General features: G+C 31.3%; 1 protein-coding gene across 1 annotated transcript; it reads right to left on the bottom strand.

The window, feature by feature from the left end:
* Nucleotides 1-6,358: 6,358 nt before the first annotated feature.
* LOC145792460 (K(+) efflux antiporter 4-like) lies at nt 6,359-9,462 on the bottom strand. The gene is made up of 4 exons (XM_082873150.1): nt 8,846-9,462; nt 8,510-8,581; nt 8,343-8,426; nt 6,359-6,562 (listed from the first exon to the last, which is right to left on the bottom strand). Exons 1-4 carry the CDS (start codon nt 8,900-8,902, stop codon nt 6,485-6,487), a joined length of 291 nt encoding a protein of 96 aa, XP_082729276.1. The 5' UTR covers nt 8,903-9,462; the 3' UTR covers nt 6,359-6,484.
* Between the last annotated feature and the right edge of the window lie 7,297 nt (nt 9,463-16,759).

Below are 16,759 nucleotides of genomic sequence, written 5' to 3'. Positions count from 1 at the left end.
CAACACCCCTCAAACAACAAAACACTCTTAATAAACAATAAAGAGGGCTTAAAAATAGAACTTTTTTATGTTATACAATAATCACAAAAATAGCTCTAAGACTAGTAGAAAATTGATGCAAAAAAGGGAAAAAAAAGGACTAGTTTCTCACCCTTGATGCCTTCTTCAACAAAGATACTCCAATGGCCTCCTTGAGCTTGAATCCAAGACCAAAACTTCAAAACACACTCCTTAGAACCTCAGCTCCTAGAGGAAGGTGAAACACTAGGTGTTTGTGTGCAATAGTAAGGCACAAAACACCTAGTGTGCAAAATGAGAGGGAAAGAGAGATAGATTGTGTATGTCTAACCCTAACCCTAGAAAACCAGAGCTCTTCTCTGTATTTTCCTCTCTCAAAAATGTCTAAAGGCTCCTCCTTTTTTGCCTTAGAGAGAGCTCCTCTCTATAAGCCTCTTGTAAAGCTTACAAGACAAGCTTTGCAAGAGGGAGATCCCTCCATACACGTGTATGGAGGGGAGCAAAAGTTATACAGCTGTCCAAAAATATCTGCAAAAGCAGATGAACAGCAATCGGCCGGCAAAAAATGCCATCTTGGCCAAACAAAGTGCCGACCGGCACAAAAAAGTGCCGACCGGCAACAAATAGTGCCGACCGGCAAACTACATTGCCGGTGGCAGCAAAAACCAGCCGGTGGCACCTAGCCAATGCCGGTGGTGGGTGGGGATGGTCTACAAGCCTCACCCTACCTTTCCAAGGCAAAACACAAGTGTTTGGTGCAAAACCAGACACTAAACGGTCGAGTTCGGGGATCCTGAGGCAAGGCGCGTGAGCCGAGACCTCCGGGAACTCCAAACGAACACAAACATGGAAGATCACCATGTGTTCAAACGGTGACGTCCAAGTCTTGAGGACGGTCAAAAATGGGGTGTCTACAATTATCGTTGGGCATGAGACTCCTAGAAGGACTTTGATAAGGAGAGTTAGAGTCCTACTAGGATTATGCAAACCGTCTCACTTGGTTGGTAGTGAGTAGAGTATTATCAGGATAGACATTCTTCACTGGGAGTGTGATTCCTAGGAGGACTCTTATAAGGAGAGTTGAAATCCTACTAAGATTGTGCCAGGCAAAATCTATAAAAACTCACGACAGGAGCTATGTACATGTATCATAATTCTGACTCTCAAATACACAGAGCTTTTGTGTCTATTGTCTATTTGCTGGCATTGGAGAGGTTTCCGACACACACCCGCCGACTAGCTCACGTTTGTGTTTTTAGGTAATAAAGCGACGACGTTTGGAGGCGTACAAACTTAATCAATAGGATTATACGAGAAGATTATTTCATGCTCGTATAGTTATATATTTAACAGTGGCCTTGCCACGTGTCACTAAACCATGTGGCGTGTGTCCCCTTTGCCTTCTTTGCATGTGTTATATTTAGATTAGTTTTCAGAATTTTTTCTTTTTTGAAATTTTTTTAAAGCTAATTTATTGAAAACGTAGTAAATAAAAAATATTCATCATTTTTATATAATTTTTTTTGGAAGTAAAAATATCTTAAAATTTAAATAATTTTTCTAATATTTATTTTTATTAACTTAATTTTTATTTTTCAAAAAAAAAAAAGTTAAAAAGATTGATTTTTAAATTGATTTCGTTTGGCAAGAAGAGTTTGGGGCTTTTTTGGCTATTTTAGTCACAAAAGACAAAATAGGTTATTTTAGCCACAAAAAACAAAACATCATATCCAACCCATAATCATTACACTCTTCTCTCACAAAAAAGTCAAAAAAGTCAAAAAGTCAAAAAGCTCTTCCCAAACCAAGCTTTTTAACTCAAGCTAAAATAATCAAAAAAATTAAAAAGTCAAAAAGCCAACCCACTTTCTAAACGGAGGCTCAAATGGAACCATTGAAAGCCCTGCCCCAACTACTTGATGCTTGCTCATTGGCTTTACCTTTTCGTCTCTAATATGTATATATATATACATTTGTCTACATTGAAAGTCACATCTTGCTTTGGCTTTCAAATTTAAATATATTTTTTGATTTTTCATATTTTGTCTGTCTTTAATGATTTTTTTTAATATTTAGTCAGACTTTCTTTACCTCTTTTTTTTTTTGTTTAAAAAAAAACTTTTTTACATACGTTTAAAAACTAACATATTTGTGAAATAATCTTTAAAAAAAATTCATTAAACAAAAAATATAAAATAAAAACAAAAAATTGGAACATTTTCCTTTATTTTTATTTTTATTTTATAGATTTCTTCATAAATATTTTACTTTTTAGGTAAATCTACATTAGCTATACCAAAAATGTAAAAATAAAATAAAATTACTAATACCGAAGGACATAAAAAGTTCACACAAAAAATCACAAAATGCAAAAAAATACAAAAAATAAAAAAAAATACAAAAATACAAAAAAAAAATAAAATGAAATCAAAATCAATTTTAAAAAGGGGAATATTTGGACTTAGTGGCAGTGCCGGCCCTGGGCATGGGCCAACAAGGCCATGGCCTGGGGCCCTCAAAATAGACTCAAAAAAAAGGGTTCCCTTTTATTATGGTTTAGTATAATATATTAGGTATGTTTTAAGTTAAAAAAAATTAAAGAAAGTCCAAACTAACTTAAAATAAATTGATCCATTAAAAAATTGAAAGGCCTATTCAAAAAAATTAACATTGTTATCTATTGAAAATAGACCCCAAAAAAGGGTCCTCCTATTATAGTTTATTGTAATATATTAGGTATATTTTAAATCCAAAAAAAATTAAGGAAGATCCAAACTAACTTAAAATAAATTGACCCATTAAAAAGTTGAAATGTCCATTTAAAATAATTCGCATTGTTATCCATTGAAAATGATTTTGTAAAAAAACTAGATTATTGATTTATTTGCTTCTAAAAATGCAAGAAGAGTGTAGCAACCCTAATTTTCTCAAGTCATTATTTATTATTATTATGGTTATTATTACTTTATTTTATTTTTGACTTTATTAATTGCATGGTTACATGAAAATTTAATGTATTGTTTAGTTAATTTAATGTGATATTTAATTAGTTTAATGTGGTATTTAATTAATTTAATGTGATAATTAATTATATATAATTAATCCAACTATTTATATATTTATATATTTTATATATAAAAAAAATGTTTTATATATTGATGAAATATATAGTATATTTATATATATTGTAATTATTTAATAAAATATAATATAATATATTGTCAAATTAGGTTATAGTGAATTGGGTTATGTTGGATTTGGCGCGTGTATATGTTGCTTTCTTTAATCATTCTTTATATATGCTGTATTGAAAGAAAATTAGGTTAGAAAGCCAAGAGCGGTCTGCTACGGGAGAGAAAACCGTGAGAGAGAGAGAGAGAGAGAGAGAGAGAGAGAGAGCCGAAAAAGAAAGAAACAGAGGGGAGAAAAAAAAAAGAGGAGAAAAAAAAAAAAAAAAAGAAAGAAAAAGATTAGGGTTTTATTTTGGTGGCTCCATTAATTTAAATAATTCTTTGATCTTCAAAAAAAAAAAAATATTGTGAGTATAAAACCCACTTCCCTTGATTTATGTTTAATTCGTTGTTTTTATTTATTTATTTTTCACTACAAAAAAATTGATTTTTTGCGACGGTAAAATGCCGTCGCAAATACCCAAAACGCCGTCTCAAAAGGTTTTTTGCGACGGTAAGTGGCCTTTTGCGACGGCAAGTGGGGGGTCGCAACAGAGGGGGTTGCAAAAGGGCTTTAGCGACGGTATGACGCCGTCGCCTTTGGTTTGCGACGGCAAAGAAGCCTTTTTGCGACGGAAAAATGCCGTTGCCATTAACGCGTGAACATTTGACTTTTTTTGAAACAGCACTGTTCTGCCGTCGCTAAAAGGGGTATTTGCGACGGCACAAGTACCGTCGCTAAAGGGTTATTTGAGACAGCACTTGGTGCCGTCGCTAAAGTACTATTGGCGACGGCAAATTACACCGTCGCTAAAAGTCCTCATTTTCAACCAAATGCCCTATCTTTTGCGACAGCATTACTACCGTCGCAAAAAACCCCTATTTGAGACGGTGAGTGGACTGCCGTCTCAAAAAAAAAAAAACTGTAATAAAATTATTAAAAATATGAAAATAACCTATATTAAATGAAAAATAACTAAAAAAAAACCAATAATTACATAATAATATAAAAAGTCCAGTATATAAATAAAAATTCATCCATAATTAAAATATTCTTCCATTCATAACAATACATCAGCAAAATTATCCCAATACATAATGTTGCATAATACATGCATAATGTTATTTACAAATCTAAATAACATAAATCAAAAACAAAAGTTTTCGTCATGCTTTTTCCGTGGGTTACAAAAACAAAAGTTAGTCATAATCTTTACACGCCTGCATTCCATAAGAAGCAAACTGCTACTCCGAAAATATCTGAAAATAACAAAATAAAAATAATTAATGACAATATAATTGTGTTAATATTTTAATTATAGAAAAACATAAAAAATTAACCCTTGTGCACTAGAGTGCCCTTTTTCCACCAAATAATTTACACCAAATTTGATTTAACAATGATTATGGACCAGCTACCTGGGGGGAAAGATCCAATGGATTTGCATTTGGTCCAGTCGAAGGAACAGGTGCTGGTTGTGCAGGCTGAGCCAGAGAACTTAAAACATGTGAACTGCTGCTGAACCCTAAGCAATTTCAAATTGGGTTGTGCAGCCAAAATCTAATAACAAAAATAAATAAATAAATCAATAAAGAGTACATACATCCTTAATTAACAAACTTTAAATAAATATACTTTGACATACTTGGCATACCTTTTTCATTAGTGGGTTAAACAATTCATCCCCGAGATATGCCAAGGTTGTACCACTATCCATTATCATCGGTTTTCCATAATCAGTGTCAAATCCATCTGATGGAAGTTGTAGAACAGAATCACCCACCTCAATTGACTTCAAAATGACATTGTAATGTGCCCTAAGATAGCAATAGAACTGTACTTTAGAACCTATTTAAGGAACTAAGCATAAATGAATACTAAAATAATGCCACAGTATAAAATCCACTAAAAACAGATTTGAATTTATCATATTTTAACAGGAAAGTTGCAAAAAAAAAAAAAAAAACACTAAGTAATTGCTAATTACAGTCATAACATGCACAGTTAGCTTCTAATCACTTTATTAAAGACTGACAAAGTCATATTTTTCTTCAATCATATGGTTGAACGCCCAAAGCATCAGAAAGCAAAACCAAGAAAATCAATCGGGTCAAGACTTGTATCCTAGAGCATTAAATTGTCACCCGTGCTCAATGCACCTCCCATTGTCAATTACCAAAATAAAATGAGACAAGAGGTAATACCTGAGGTGTATCTGCCCAATTACATAAGTTGTTGGAAATAAGTGTATATAAAAACAATAGCATAGAGTAGATAATGAAGCTTGAGAAGTAAACAGATCAAATTTGTGTAGTGAATATGACAAGTCATAGATAAAACTAACTGAACACCCGAAACATGGTTTAACCTTTGAAGCTTCAAAAACTTTTAAATATGAGGACAAATAAGTTACATTTTGTTCCAACTCCAAGTTTCTATACTAAATGAGACATAGGCATAGCGTACTCCAAAAGATTAATTCATGTCAACAAAAAAATTTAAGCTTTTCCATAGCATTGAGTGCTGGATTTGTGGGCAATTTAGATCTTGACCTTCTTGTGAAAAAATCTTGTTACTACCAACTTTAAATACTAACTATGTGTTTACATGTACATGATGTTTAATCACATATTTTTACAGTCTTACAAGAATTTGTAACAAAATCTTGCCTAATATTATGATCACAACTTGAATCTTAGAGACCAATTCTCAATATAGGCTTTCTTGGTTGCCATTGTTGTTTTTCAAACTTAACTGATACTTGTATATATGAAACGCAGAATTAGAAGTTTATTTCCAGTATATGAACCATTATATGTTCTAACCCAATGCATTCCTTCTCCTCCTGGTTGTCACTGCAATAACTCTTTTTTTTTCTTTTTTTTTTTTTGAGGAAAAATAATAAGTCATTTATATTAAATTTGTCGACTACATGATTCATTTTCGCCTGTCAAAGACTATATGCTGAGCCCTCAAAATATATATTTCCAAACCCAAGGGAATTTGATAGGTGATATGCTTATTATGTGTTTGTGAACACATCCATGAGAAAATATAAATTATAATCAAATGCTTATCATAAAAACCACACAAAACCAGAAGGGTCATTGTCAGTCACTCAGTTTTCAAGTCTTATAATTGGAACTTTCAAAGTAAAAACAATTGCTACCTCACCTCCCTTGCTGAACTTGCATCACGACTTCATACATTCCAACTTTTCTGAAGTAATTTATCACTTTAAGCTTTGGTTTCCTTCTATGTCTGAACTCGCACACCACCTTCTCAGATGTGTGGCCTATGCATAGTAATTTAGGCTTGCTTTCTTCTTAGCCTGAACTTGGATGATACCTTCATTGAAGTCCTCATGGTTCACCTGCATAAAGGTCAAGCCATTGTTTTTATTAGCAGTTGCTCCTAACAAAAAAAAATTCCACATATGTAAATGCACAAATTACTCTCTTTTCTTGTTCTTTTTTTTTTTTGGGGGGGGGGGGTACTACTTTTCAGCTTCACCTCTCCAAAATAGGGGGAAAATAATTAGTATTTATCTTTGTACTTGTAACACATTTAGCCTCTTACATGTGGAGATGGTGGCTCTCTTCACATCTCACCCCCTCTAATCCCCTCTCTATCTCTCTCTCACATCTAGGGTGGCACTAGCGTTAGCGATTGATGGTGGCGATGGTTGTGGTATCTCGAGTCGACCAACCCATTAACACCCCTATAGAGTAGCATTAACACAACCGCCATGAAACTACATAATTTTGGATAATAAAAATGAAAAAATAATTTTGGATAAAAATGAAAAGAATCAAAGGTGAAGGTACAATTATAAAAGTAGGCTAGCCCCTTCCTCCAACTAGACAACTTGTGCAATAAAAATTGACAAGTCTGCTAGCTGTAGCTTCCAATAAAACTGTATAAATGCACATAAGCATGAGTGGAAAGGTTGCATGAATGTAATCAAAAAAGAATTTTGTGTGAAGATGATTCTACCAATGAGCAGTAATACGTGTAATATTGGAGAATTAGCATGTACGTTAAAAATCAGCTTAGAATCCTCTAAAGACTTGTCCTATTATTGAAAGGAACTTGACATATAATCAAGTACAAAGAACGCTAACCCAATGGGACACCAAGAAGAAATTCCCATTACTTCGCTTTTCATAGATGATTGATCAGAAGAATCACAAAAGACTACTTAGCAGGCTATGTTTTGACCTCTATAAGAATTTTAAGATGCATAAGAAATTTGCCTGTATAAGTTATCATTTCTCTTACAAATCCTTTTTGTATAAGACTATTGATGATCCAATTATTCTGTTGTTTCCTACTCATAAGTTCATTTGGGATGCTATGTCCTCTTAAAGTTAAAATATTTGCATGGACTTTGGCTCACAAGAAACTTACTACCCCAATGTTTCAAAAGAGAAGGCTTAGTTGCACTTCACTTCCAGAATAGGGCATAATGCATAAGAGTGAGAAGAATATTGATCATTTGTTTATACATTGTCCCATAGCTTTGACACTTTAATATAGATTGTTTCAATTAGCAGAGATTGATTGGGTAGTTCCAGATTCTTGCATCTAGCTACTACTCAATTCATTATAGAGGCTTTGGTCCTAATATGAAGGCCCGTGTCGTGTGGACTTGTATTATTTGTGCAAGGGTTTTCTTTTCTTTTCTTTTGGTGGACTGCATGTCCACCTATCTTTGTTGTACTTTTTTTCCTTTTATTTTCAATAAATTTGTGTTTCTCATCAAAAAAACATATTTCAGTTTGTTACCTTTAAATTGATAAATTTTAAGACCATTTAACATGAAAAGATAAATAATATGGTCCTATCTTTTAGATTCCAACTTCATGTTTAACTCCGCCACCCCAAAGCAAAAGAGATTTCAGGAAGTGTCTGGGCATTTATAGACATGGTATCGACGTAATAAATGTTGCTTTCTGTACATGGAGAAAGCTAAGCCTCTCAGAAACATAACTATAATTTCTTGACATCATTAATATTATAAAATTTTCCCAAGGGGCGTGATTGGAGATTTTAGCAGACAACTTTGAGTGCGAAGTAGTTGTGATTATTGAAATGTATTACTGCCAAATAAAATACTTCAATGAAAATTCTGATGAAATTTTTAGTCATACCGATGATGTTATTCCACACAAGCACATACATAAGAATATCTGAAACAAGCCCCCTAAAATAGCAACTGCTCGGACAACACGAAGCTGCAGTTTAAAATGAAGAATCAACCACAGCCTGTGACATTAATTGACAAATCCTAAATTAAGAAAGAATAAAATAAACCAACCTTTGCTACAGAGAACTCCAGACCCAATGCAAAAAGAAGAAAAATCACACCAAACTGCGCTACTGTTTCGACCTACAATATCAATGAGAAATTGAAAGCACAACATTATGTCATATAAGATGACAAAATATATATATATATATATATATATGAATAGAAAATCTATAAATAAATAATTAAAAAAAAAAAGCATAGAACCAAAATAACATAATAACATAATAACATAATAACATGTGCAGTTCAACAAGAAGAACTCCTAAAACAATAGGGCACCATGAAACTTTGTTGTAAACAGATAAATTACATAAGGCCAAATAAGCAATTTCAAATTCTAACCTCTCTTATTGCTGTAACCTTAGCATGTGCAATTGGATCAGTGTTTTTCAATACCATGTTGTGACAGCTCACAACAACTTCATCATTACGAACAACAACTGCACCAAATGGGCCTCCATCTCCACATTCTACCCCCTTATATGCTTCTTCAACAGCTTTTGTTAAGAATTTGTGGTCTCTATCCTGCACAGCTGGTAGACAAACACGGAAATCAAAACCACAATAACATTAATAAAGATGCATATCAATATAATCTTCACCAGGTGCGTCATATTATTATTTCCTCATCAAATGCCCCCCAAAAAAATCACAAAACACTCATACAACAGTTTCTCTAGATGACCAAACACTAAAATTTGATTCAGAAGTATAATATGAACAATCTAAAACAACAACAATGGTTCAAATGGATTATATAGAATGACACATTTGATACCATTATTGTTCATAGAGTTGTATGTCTTGAAATATACATATGTACGTATACAGATCTAACCTTAATCAACTAATGCGAATAAAAGAACATTTCGAAATAAGACACAAGATGGACTTCACCTTCATGGTAACCAGCAAATGTAGAAGCAACAGAAATGTTTCCATCCTTAGCTCCCAACACTAGTGTACATGGAAAAAAAGACGAGTAGATAAACTTTAATGATGCTGAGTAGGTGAAACAAATGTAAAAAGATACTACCACTATTAAAAAGAACACAATAAAATTAAACTACAACTACAACCTCCAAATATTATAGAAAAATAGCGGGATTATATCAATTAGGTAAAAGGCTGCTAATCTGGCGACTTGCAAGTTCAAAATTCCGTTTTTTATTCAAGAATTTTACTATTCAAATTGCAATGGAAGTAATCTATATCCACCCAGAAAAAAACTCACTCTGTTCAGAAGAACCCTTCTTCAAGAAGTTCACAAGAAACCTTAATGTTTGTGATCAAATGGGTAATAAAATGGTTCTTTTGCCTATGTTCCACATATTGATGTAGAAAACCATAATTCAAAACGAACCAATTAAAGAAAATTGGAACACTATCAGCACCTAGTATGGTTCAAGATTTGAATACTTATTTGTGAATAAAACATAAATAAAAAAGAGAGTCAAAAATTTATTTATCATATTTTCAGATTAAGAAACCTTAGTCTATTAATTGATTTTGTAAAAAAAAAGTCACTTAGTTCGAATTACCTTAGATCATATGAGATGTTTTTCAAGGAGATCAGCGCCGAAGAGAAGATCGACACTGAAGAGCTGAGACGCCAGAGAGTGATTCATGCCAGTGTCTTCTTTATGCCGGAGGCTGATTCACGCCGAAAGTGAGAGATTGAGGATCAATCGATTAAGAGAACACAAGGTCTAGAAATCGATTGTGATTGCGTGACAGATTGAGATCGAAATCAAGAGACAAAAGATGAAAGAAGATTGAGATAGAGAGATTGAAATGAGAGAGAGAGAGAGAGAGAGAGAGAGAGAGAGAGAGAGCATACTAACTAAGGTCGCGCGAGAGAGAGGGATCGTACTACGCCGTTGCCGCACCACCGCTAGCCATCGTCGCTCGTCGACAGAGAGATCATCGTCGGTGAACAATCGAAATCTCTGTGATTGGGAACTCGAAATTTCTGTGATCGTCGGTGAACATGAACTCGAAATCGTCTCTGAGATTGGGAACTTGAAGTCTCTGTGATTGTGAGGGAGAATGTGTTAGGGATTTGGGGATGAACTTTTTGGGGTTTTGATCGACCGCCAATTTGGGCGAAAGGAGGGAGTTGAAAATTCATTACCTTTTGCGACGGTATAGATAAACGGTCGCAACTGATAAAATCCAACTATTAAAACGACGCCGTTTTAATAAGGTTTCTTTTGCGACAGTCAATTGCCGTCACAAATGCGCTCTATTTGCGACGGTGATTTCAACCCGTCTCAAAAGATTTTTTTTTTGCGACGGCACACAATGTGTCGCAAATGCTTCCATGTTTAAGGCACTTTTTCTTGTCTGCTTATTAGCGACAGGGAGATTACCGTCGCAGATACATTTATTTGAGACGGCTTTGAATGCCGTCGCAAAAGCTGACTTTTTGCGACGGTATACACGCCGTCGCAAAAAGTTCCGTGTTTTAAAGTCACTTTTCTTGTAGTGTTTATTTATTTGATATTAGTTTGATTTTGTATTTACATAAAGATGATAGATTGATTTTAATTATTTTGATTAGTGGTGTATGTAAAGTTTAGGATTTTCAGATGATTGATTGATTTTAATTATTTTGATTAGTTGTGTATTTAAAGTTTTGGGTTTTTAGATGATTAATTGATTTTAATTATTTTGATTAGTTGTGTATGTAAAGTTTAGGGTTTTAGATGATTGATTGATTTTAATTACCTTGATTAGTTGTATATGTAAGGTTTAGGATTTTTAGATGATTAATTGATTTTAATTATTTTGATTAGTTGTGCATGTCAAGTTTAGGGTTTTTATATGGATTTATTTTATGGTTGTAATCACACTCATGGTTATATGAAATTAAAATAAATTAGGAACCCATAGATAAATTCCTTATACTCCACCATGACTCCATGGATTGTTGTTTTATTTGAGTGATGGTGAGAAAGAGTGTATAAAAAAAACAGTAAGGATTATGAAATTTATTTGAATGCCTTAGGCTTGGCATTGTTATGCTGTTCTCATGAGTGAGATGTTTCGTATATGTATATTGTTGTCTCGTTCTCATGAGTAGACGAGTGCTTTGATTTACGCGCGTACATATATGCTAACCATCCGGGGAGTGTGAGTCAAACTTGGGACGATATCTCTGTGCAAGTTTGGCTTCGGAGCGGTGTTAGGTATACGGGAGGCACATGGGATATATGTGTAGGTCGGAAGTGAAGGGCCGAAGTGGTGGAGTTAAGGTACAAAGAAATTAATTATAAGTTTATTAGTATAGTGTGAATTGTATTGATTTGTACATATTGAAAAATAATAAACGACCTCGATAAATTATGAAATTTGAGAAGAGGCATGTATACGTGATTCTAGACAACTTTTGTGTTTTTACTTTTTATTAAAAAGATTGATTAGAACTTATAATCGGATGATCTTGGTTATTGTAGTTTTGATTCATTTAAGCAATGCAGATTTTAGAAGCTGTTTTAACCCACGAAACGAGCTCATTTTTATTAGTTTTGCGTAAACTGAAGTAAAACATTATTCTGCACACTTTTTTGTGTTTTTAAATTTTTCGAAAAAAATCATCTTAGGGAAGTTTTTGTTCGTTTTCAACTTCAGATTTTTCGATTGAATTCTGTCTAGATTTTTCTATCAAGTTTTTCTCTCAACCTGTTCATTTTCTGTTAAATTCGTCTGTGATTTCTATTAGGAAATTTGATTATGTACAACTTTCGTTCTTTGAGTTTTGGTTAATTTGAATTATTTAAGCATGAAACGATGCATTTTTATACTTCTTCAGTAAGTTACTTATGATTAAATTATACTAACTTTATTTTTTTGTAGGATGGTGGGTCTTACTAATTTTCTTTATGCAGGGCTGACCCACCATATTTTTATTTCTATTTTGTTTATTTTATAATCAATTTATATTTCGTTGTGTACGGACAAGAAACTAAATGCCACCGTATCTCGAGAAACTACCCATTTGTCTCAGTGCGGTTGAAACTACTTGTCTTGTCCCGTAATAAGAATTTAATGTATTTTTATTTGTGTCTGGTGGACACGTGGGTGTTGAATCTTGTACTCATACCAGTATATCTGTATATTGACCCGTTTTGTCTCTTGGCAACTCGAGTGCGTTCTGTTTAAGCGCAGCCGAGCTTCCTTTGCAGGATTAGTTGAGGCTATGGTGGTGACAAGAAATAACTATGATTGTAGGACATGTCGTTTGGATTTGTTTTGTTTTCTTGAGTTTAAGGTTGATATTAGTTTATATATTTATTATTATTTTTTTATGACTTTAGTATTAGAATAATTTGGCATGGTTTGTAACTGTACTTTATTTAAGTTGTTTTGACTAGTTGTTGCTACCTTAATGTTGAGGTATTGGTTAGTTATGAAATTTATGGTGGATGGTTTGGTTAGCGTTTAGTTTTTTTGTTTCACCCCTAGGATTTGGATGATGGAATATTGATTGGGGTTTAGCCCTAATTTGATATTTAATTATCCGAATTTTGGGGCGTGACAAAGAGCGAAGATCAAGCGACACTTATTAATTGTTGTAATGTAATACTAAGTATTTTTTGTGATTTTGACACAATTTTTTTTGTCTTTTATCTTCATTTTTTTATAATTTTTTTTCATTCAATGAAAAAAAGAAAAATGTGAAGGGCCCCAAAAATTTATTAGTTGATTATTGGCTTTGGGCCTTGAAAATCTCAAGGCTAGGCCTGCTTAGTGGACTCATTTTGAGGCCCACCTTGTTAAACTGAATTGTTCACTTTTTAGAATTAATTGAGTAGAATATTCATATAAAAAATAAGATGGGTACCTACATGTTTGAATCATATTTATTTTGATATAATTCCAAGAATAACTATTCATTTTTTATAATACAAATGTGATTAAAACAGACAGTTGCGAATATTCGTTCATCTTGATTTCTTTCATAAATATTTTACTCAATAAATTTTAAAAAGTAAACGGTTCAGATTATCAAAATTAGTTCCAAAATAGTTCCACCAAATTTAAACACTCTTTCAAATTGAGATGATTAACTTAAAAAAATCCAAACCTTTTTAAAAAACTTGACCAAATTAATGTTGATTTCGTATAGGTAAACGTTGAATTTGTTGCACCTTGATGAAATTTGAGATGATTCCCATCTATCTATTATACAAGGAAAATGGTATTTTTAATGAGGAGTCTTGTGTGAGTTTCAATATCTCATACTAATTTTCTTAATTTTCTTAATTTTAAATAATTAAGAAAATTTTCATTGGCTAGTTTTTATTTGATAATCTCATATCAAGAAAAAAAAAGAAAAAAAAATGAGTTGTTTTACTCATATAAAGAGAATTTTATACTCTCATCCCATTTAGTGAGGAGTCTTATGAAAGTTTCGATATTTCATACAAATTTTCTTGATTTTCTTAATTTTAAACAATTAAGAAAATTTCCATTGGCTACCTTTTATTTGATAATCCCACATCGGGAAAAGAAGAAAAAAAATGAGTTATTTTACTTATATAAAGTGAATCTTATGCTCCCATCTCATTTAGTATTGTAGTGTTGTACATTTTCAATTCAATATAGTTTAAATTTTAAAAGTTTTAATTCATTAATTATGACCTAACTGATTAGACTAAATCATTTTTGATTTGATTGATTTGTTGGTTTAATCGCGATTTTAGTAGTTTTATCAAAATATATTGATTAGATTTGTCTGATTCGAAATAAACTAAAGATTGATCTGATTAAAGATTGAAAGACTGAAATTGCTTGATTAGAAATAAACTTCCCGTCCAAATAATTATTAACTTTTATTTTATAATTCCACATTGGAAAACGAAAAAAAAAATTGAGTTGTTTCACTTATATAAACTGAATTTTAATAGTGTAGTATTGTGTATACTTCAATTCAAGATAGTTTAAACTTTAAAATTAAAATAATATTTAAAAGTTTGAATTAATTAATTTTTGTATAAGTTGGTTAGTCATTTGACCTAATCGATTAGGCTGAACCATTTTGGATTTTACCGATTTGCCGGTTTAATCGAGATTTCTCATATTGATTTTATTAATTTTAAACAGTTAAAAAAAATAAAACTCTAATTAGTTTATGATTTATTTTATAATCCCACATCGGGAGAAGAAGAAAAATCAAAGTTGTTTCACTATCTTATTATATATTATATAAGGAAAATGAGATTTTTAGGGAGAAGCGAGCTCCAAACCCTTATTCTAAAATTATTGAATTTTCTTAATTTTAAACAATTAAGAAAATTCTCGTTGGCTAACTTCCATTTACTTTTTATTTTACAATCCCACATCGGACAAAAGAAAGAAAAAATGAATTGTTTTACTTATATAAAGTGTTACAATCCCATATCAGGAAAACGGAAAAAAAGAAAAAAAAAAAAAAAGGTGATTTGTTGCACTTATATGAAATGAATCTTATAAAGGGAGTTTTAAGGGAGAAGTCTTCTATAAGCTCCAAACCCTCATTATAAAATTATTGAATTTTCTTAATTTTAAACAATTAAGAAAATTCTCATTGGCTAGCTTCTATTTACCTTTTATTTTACAATCCCAAATCGGGAATAAAAAAAAAAAGTGAATTGTTTCATTTACATAAAGTGAATCTTATGGTTCAATTTATATAAATTATTGAAATTTCTTAATTTTAAACAATTAAGAAAATCCATATGGTTAGTTTCCATTTATCTTTTATTTTACAATCCCTCATCAGAAAAAGAAAGAAAAAGTGAATTATTTCACTTATATAAAGTGAATCTTATACTCCAACTTATATAAGCAAAAGAAGATTTTTAGTGAGAAGTCCTATAATCAATACCACTTTTTTTTTTTTTTTTTTAAATTTTCTTAATTTTAAACAATTAAGAAAATCTACATTAGTTAGTTTCCATTTAACTTTCATTTTACAATCCCACATAGACGATTTGATTTTAAAAATAATTTTGTATGAGATTTTGAAACTCTCTTAATATTTAACTATAATAAAAAAATGAGTTGTTTCACTTAAATAAAGTGAATCTGATACTCTCATTTAATATTATAGTACTGTGCATGTTTCAGTTCAAGATGGTTTAAATTTTAAAATAAAATTTAAAGGTTTTAATTAATTAATTTTCTTGTAAATTGGTTGGTCTTTTGACTTAGTCGATTAGGCTGAATCGTTTTCGGTTTGACTGATTCACTGGTTTAACCATAGTTTTAGCTGTTTTATCAAAATATATTACTTAGATTTATTTGATTTAAGATAAACTAAGATTGACTTTATTAAAAATTGAACGACTGAGATTGTTTGATTAGAAATGAACTTTCCATCCAAACAATTATTAACTTTTATTTTACAATCTCACATCAGGAAAATGAGGAAAAAATGAGTTATTTCACTATATAAACCTTATGCTCCCATTTAATATTGTAGTGTTGTGCATGTTTTAGTTCAAGGCAGTTTGAATTTTAAAATTAAAATAAAATTAAAAAGTTTTAATTAATTAATATTTGTATAAGTTAGTTGGTTCTTTGACCTAGCCAATAGGGTGAACCGTTTTCGGTTTGACTGATTCACTGATTTAGCTGTGATTTTAGCGGTTTTATCAAAGTATGTTAGTTAAATTTATTTGATTCAAAATAAATTAAAAATTAACCTAATTAAAGATTAAACGGCTAAGATTGTTTGATTTGAAATAAACTTCGCTGCCAACATTGTTAACTTTTAAACAATTAAGAAAATCTCCATTGGCCAGCTTTCATTTAACTTTTATTTTATAATTTCATATCGAGACAAGAAGAAAAAAGTGAATTGTTTCACTTATATAAAGTGAATCTTATGTTCCCATTTATATAAGCAAAATGAGATTTTTAGTGAGAAACCTTATGATCAATATCTCATACTAATTTTTTTTGATTTTCTTAATTTTAAACAATTAAAAAAATTTCAATTAGCTAGCTTCCATTTAAATTTTATTTTACATAATATAAAAAAATTAAATATAATTATCATATTTTTATTAAATAATATATTATTTTATCCTGTGCATAGCACGAGTGATATGCGAGTGCGATTAAAAGAAAAAAGGGGAAATAACAACATGGGGGACTGAAAAAAAAAAACTATATATCAGTGGTAAAATTTATACACTTTAATAATTAAAATACTATAATTTTCTTGATTTTGTATTTTTTTTTATTTTTTATTTTTACTGTCCCACC

This window comes from Camellia sinensis, chromosome 6 (genome assembly GCF_055761805.1).
Source record: "Camellia sinensis isolate YWXY chromosome 6, ASM5576180v1, whole genome shotgun sequence".
In the NCBI taxonomy this organism is placed as follows: domain Eukaryota; kingdom Viridiplantae; phylum Streptophyta; class Magnoliopsida; order Ericales; family Theaceae; genus Camellia; species Camellia sinensis.
The sequence above is the reverse complement of the archived record's forward strand: the minus strand, read 5'-3'. Positions and strand labels throughout refer to the sequence as shown.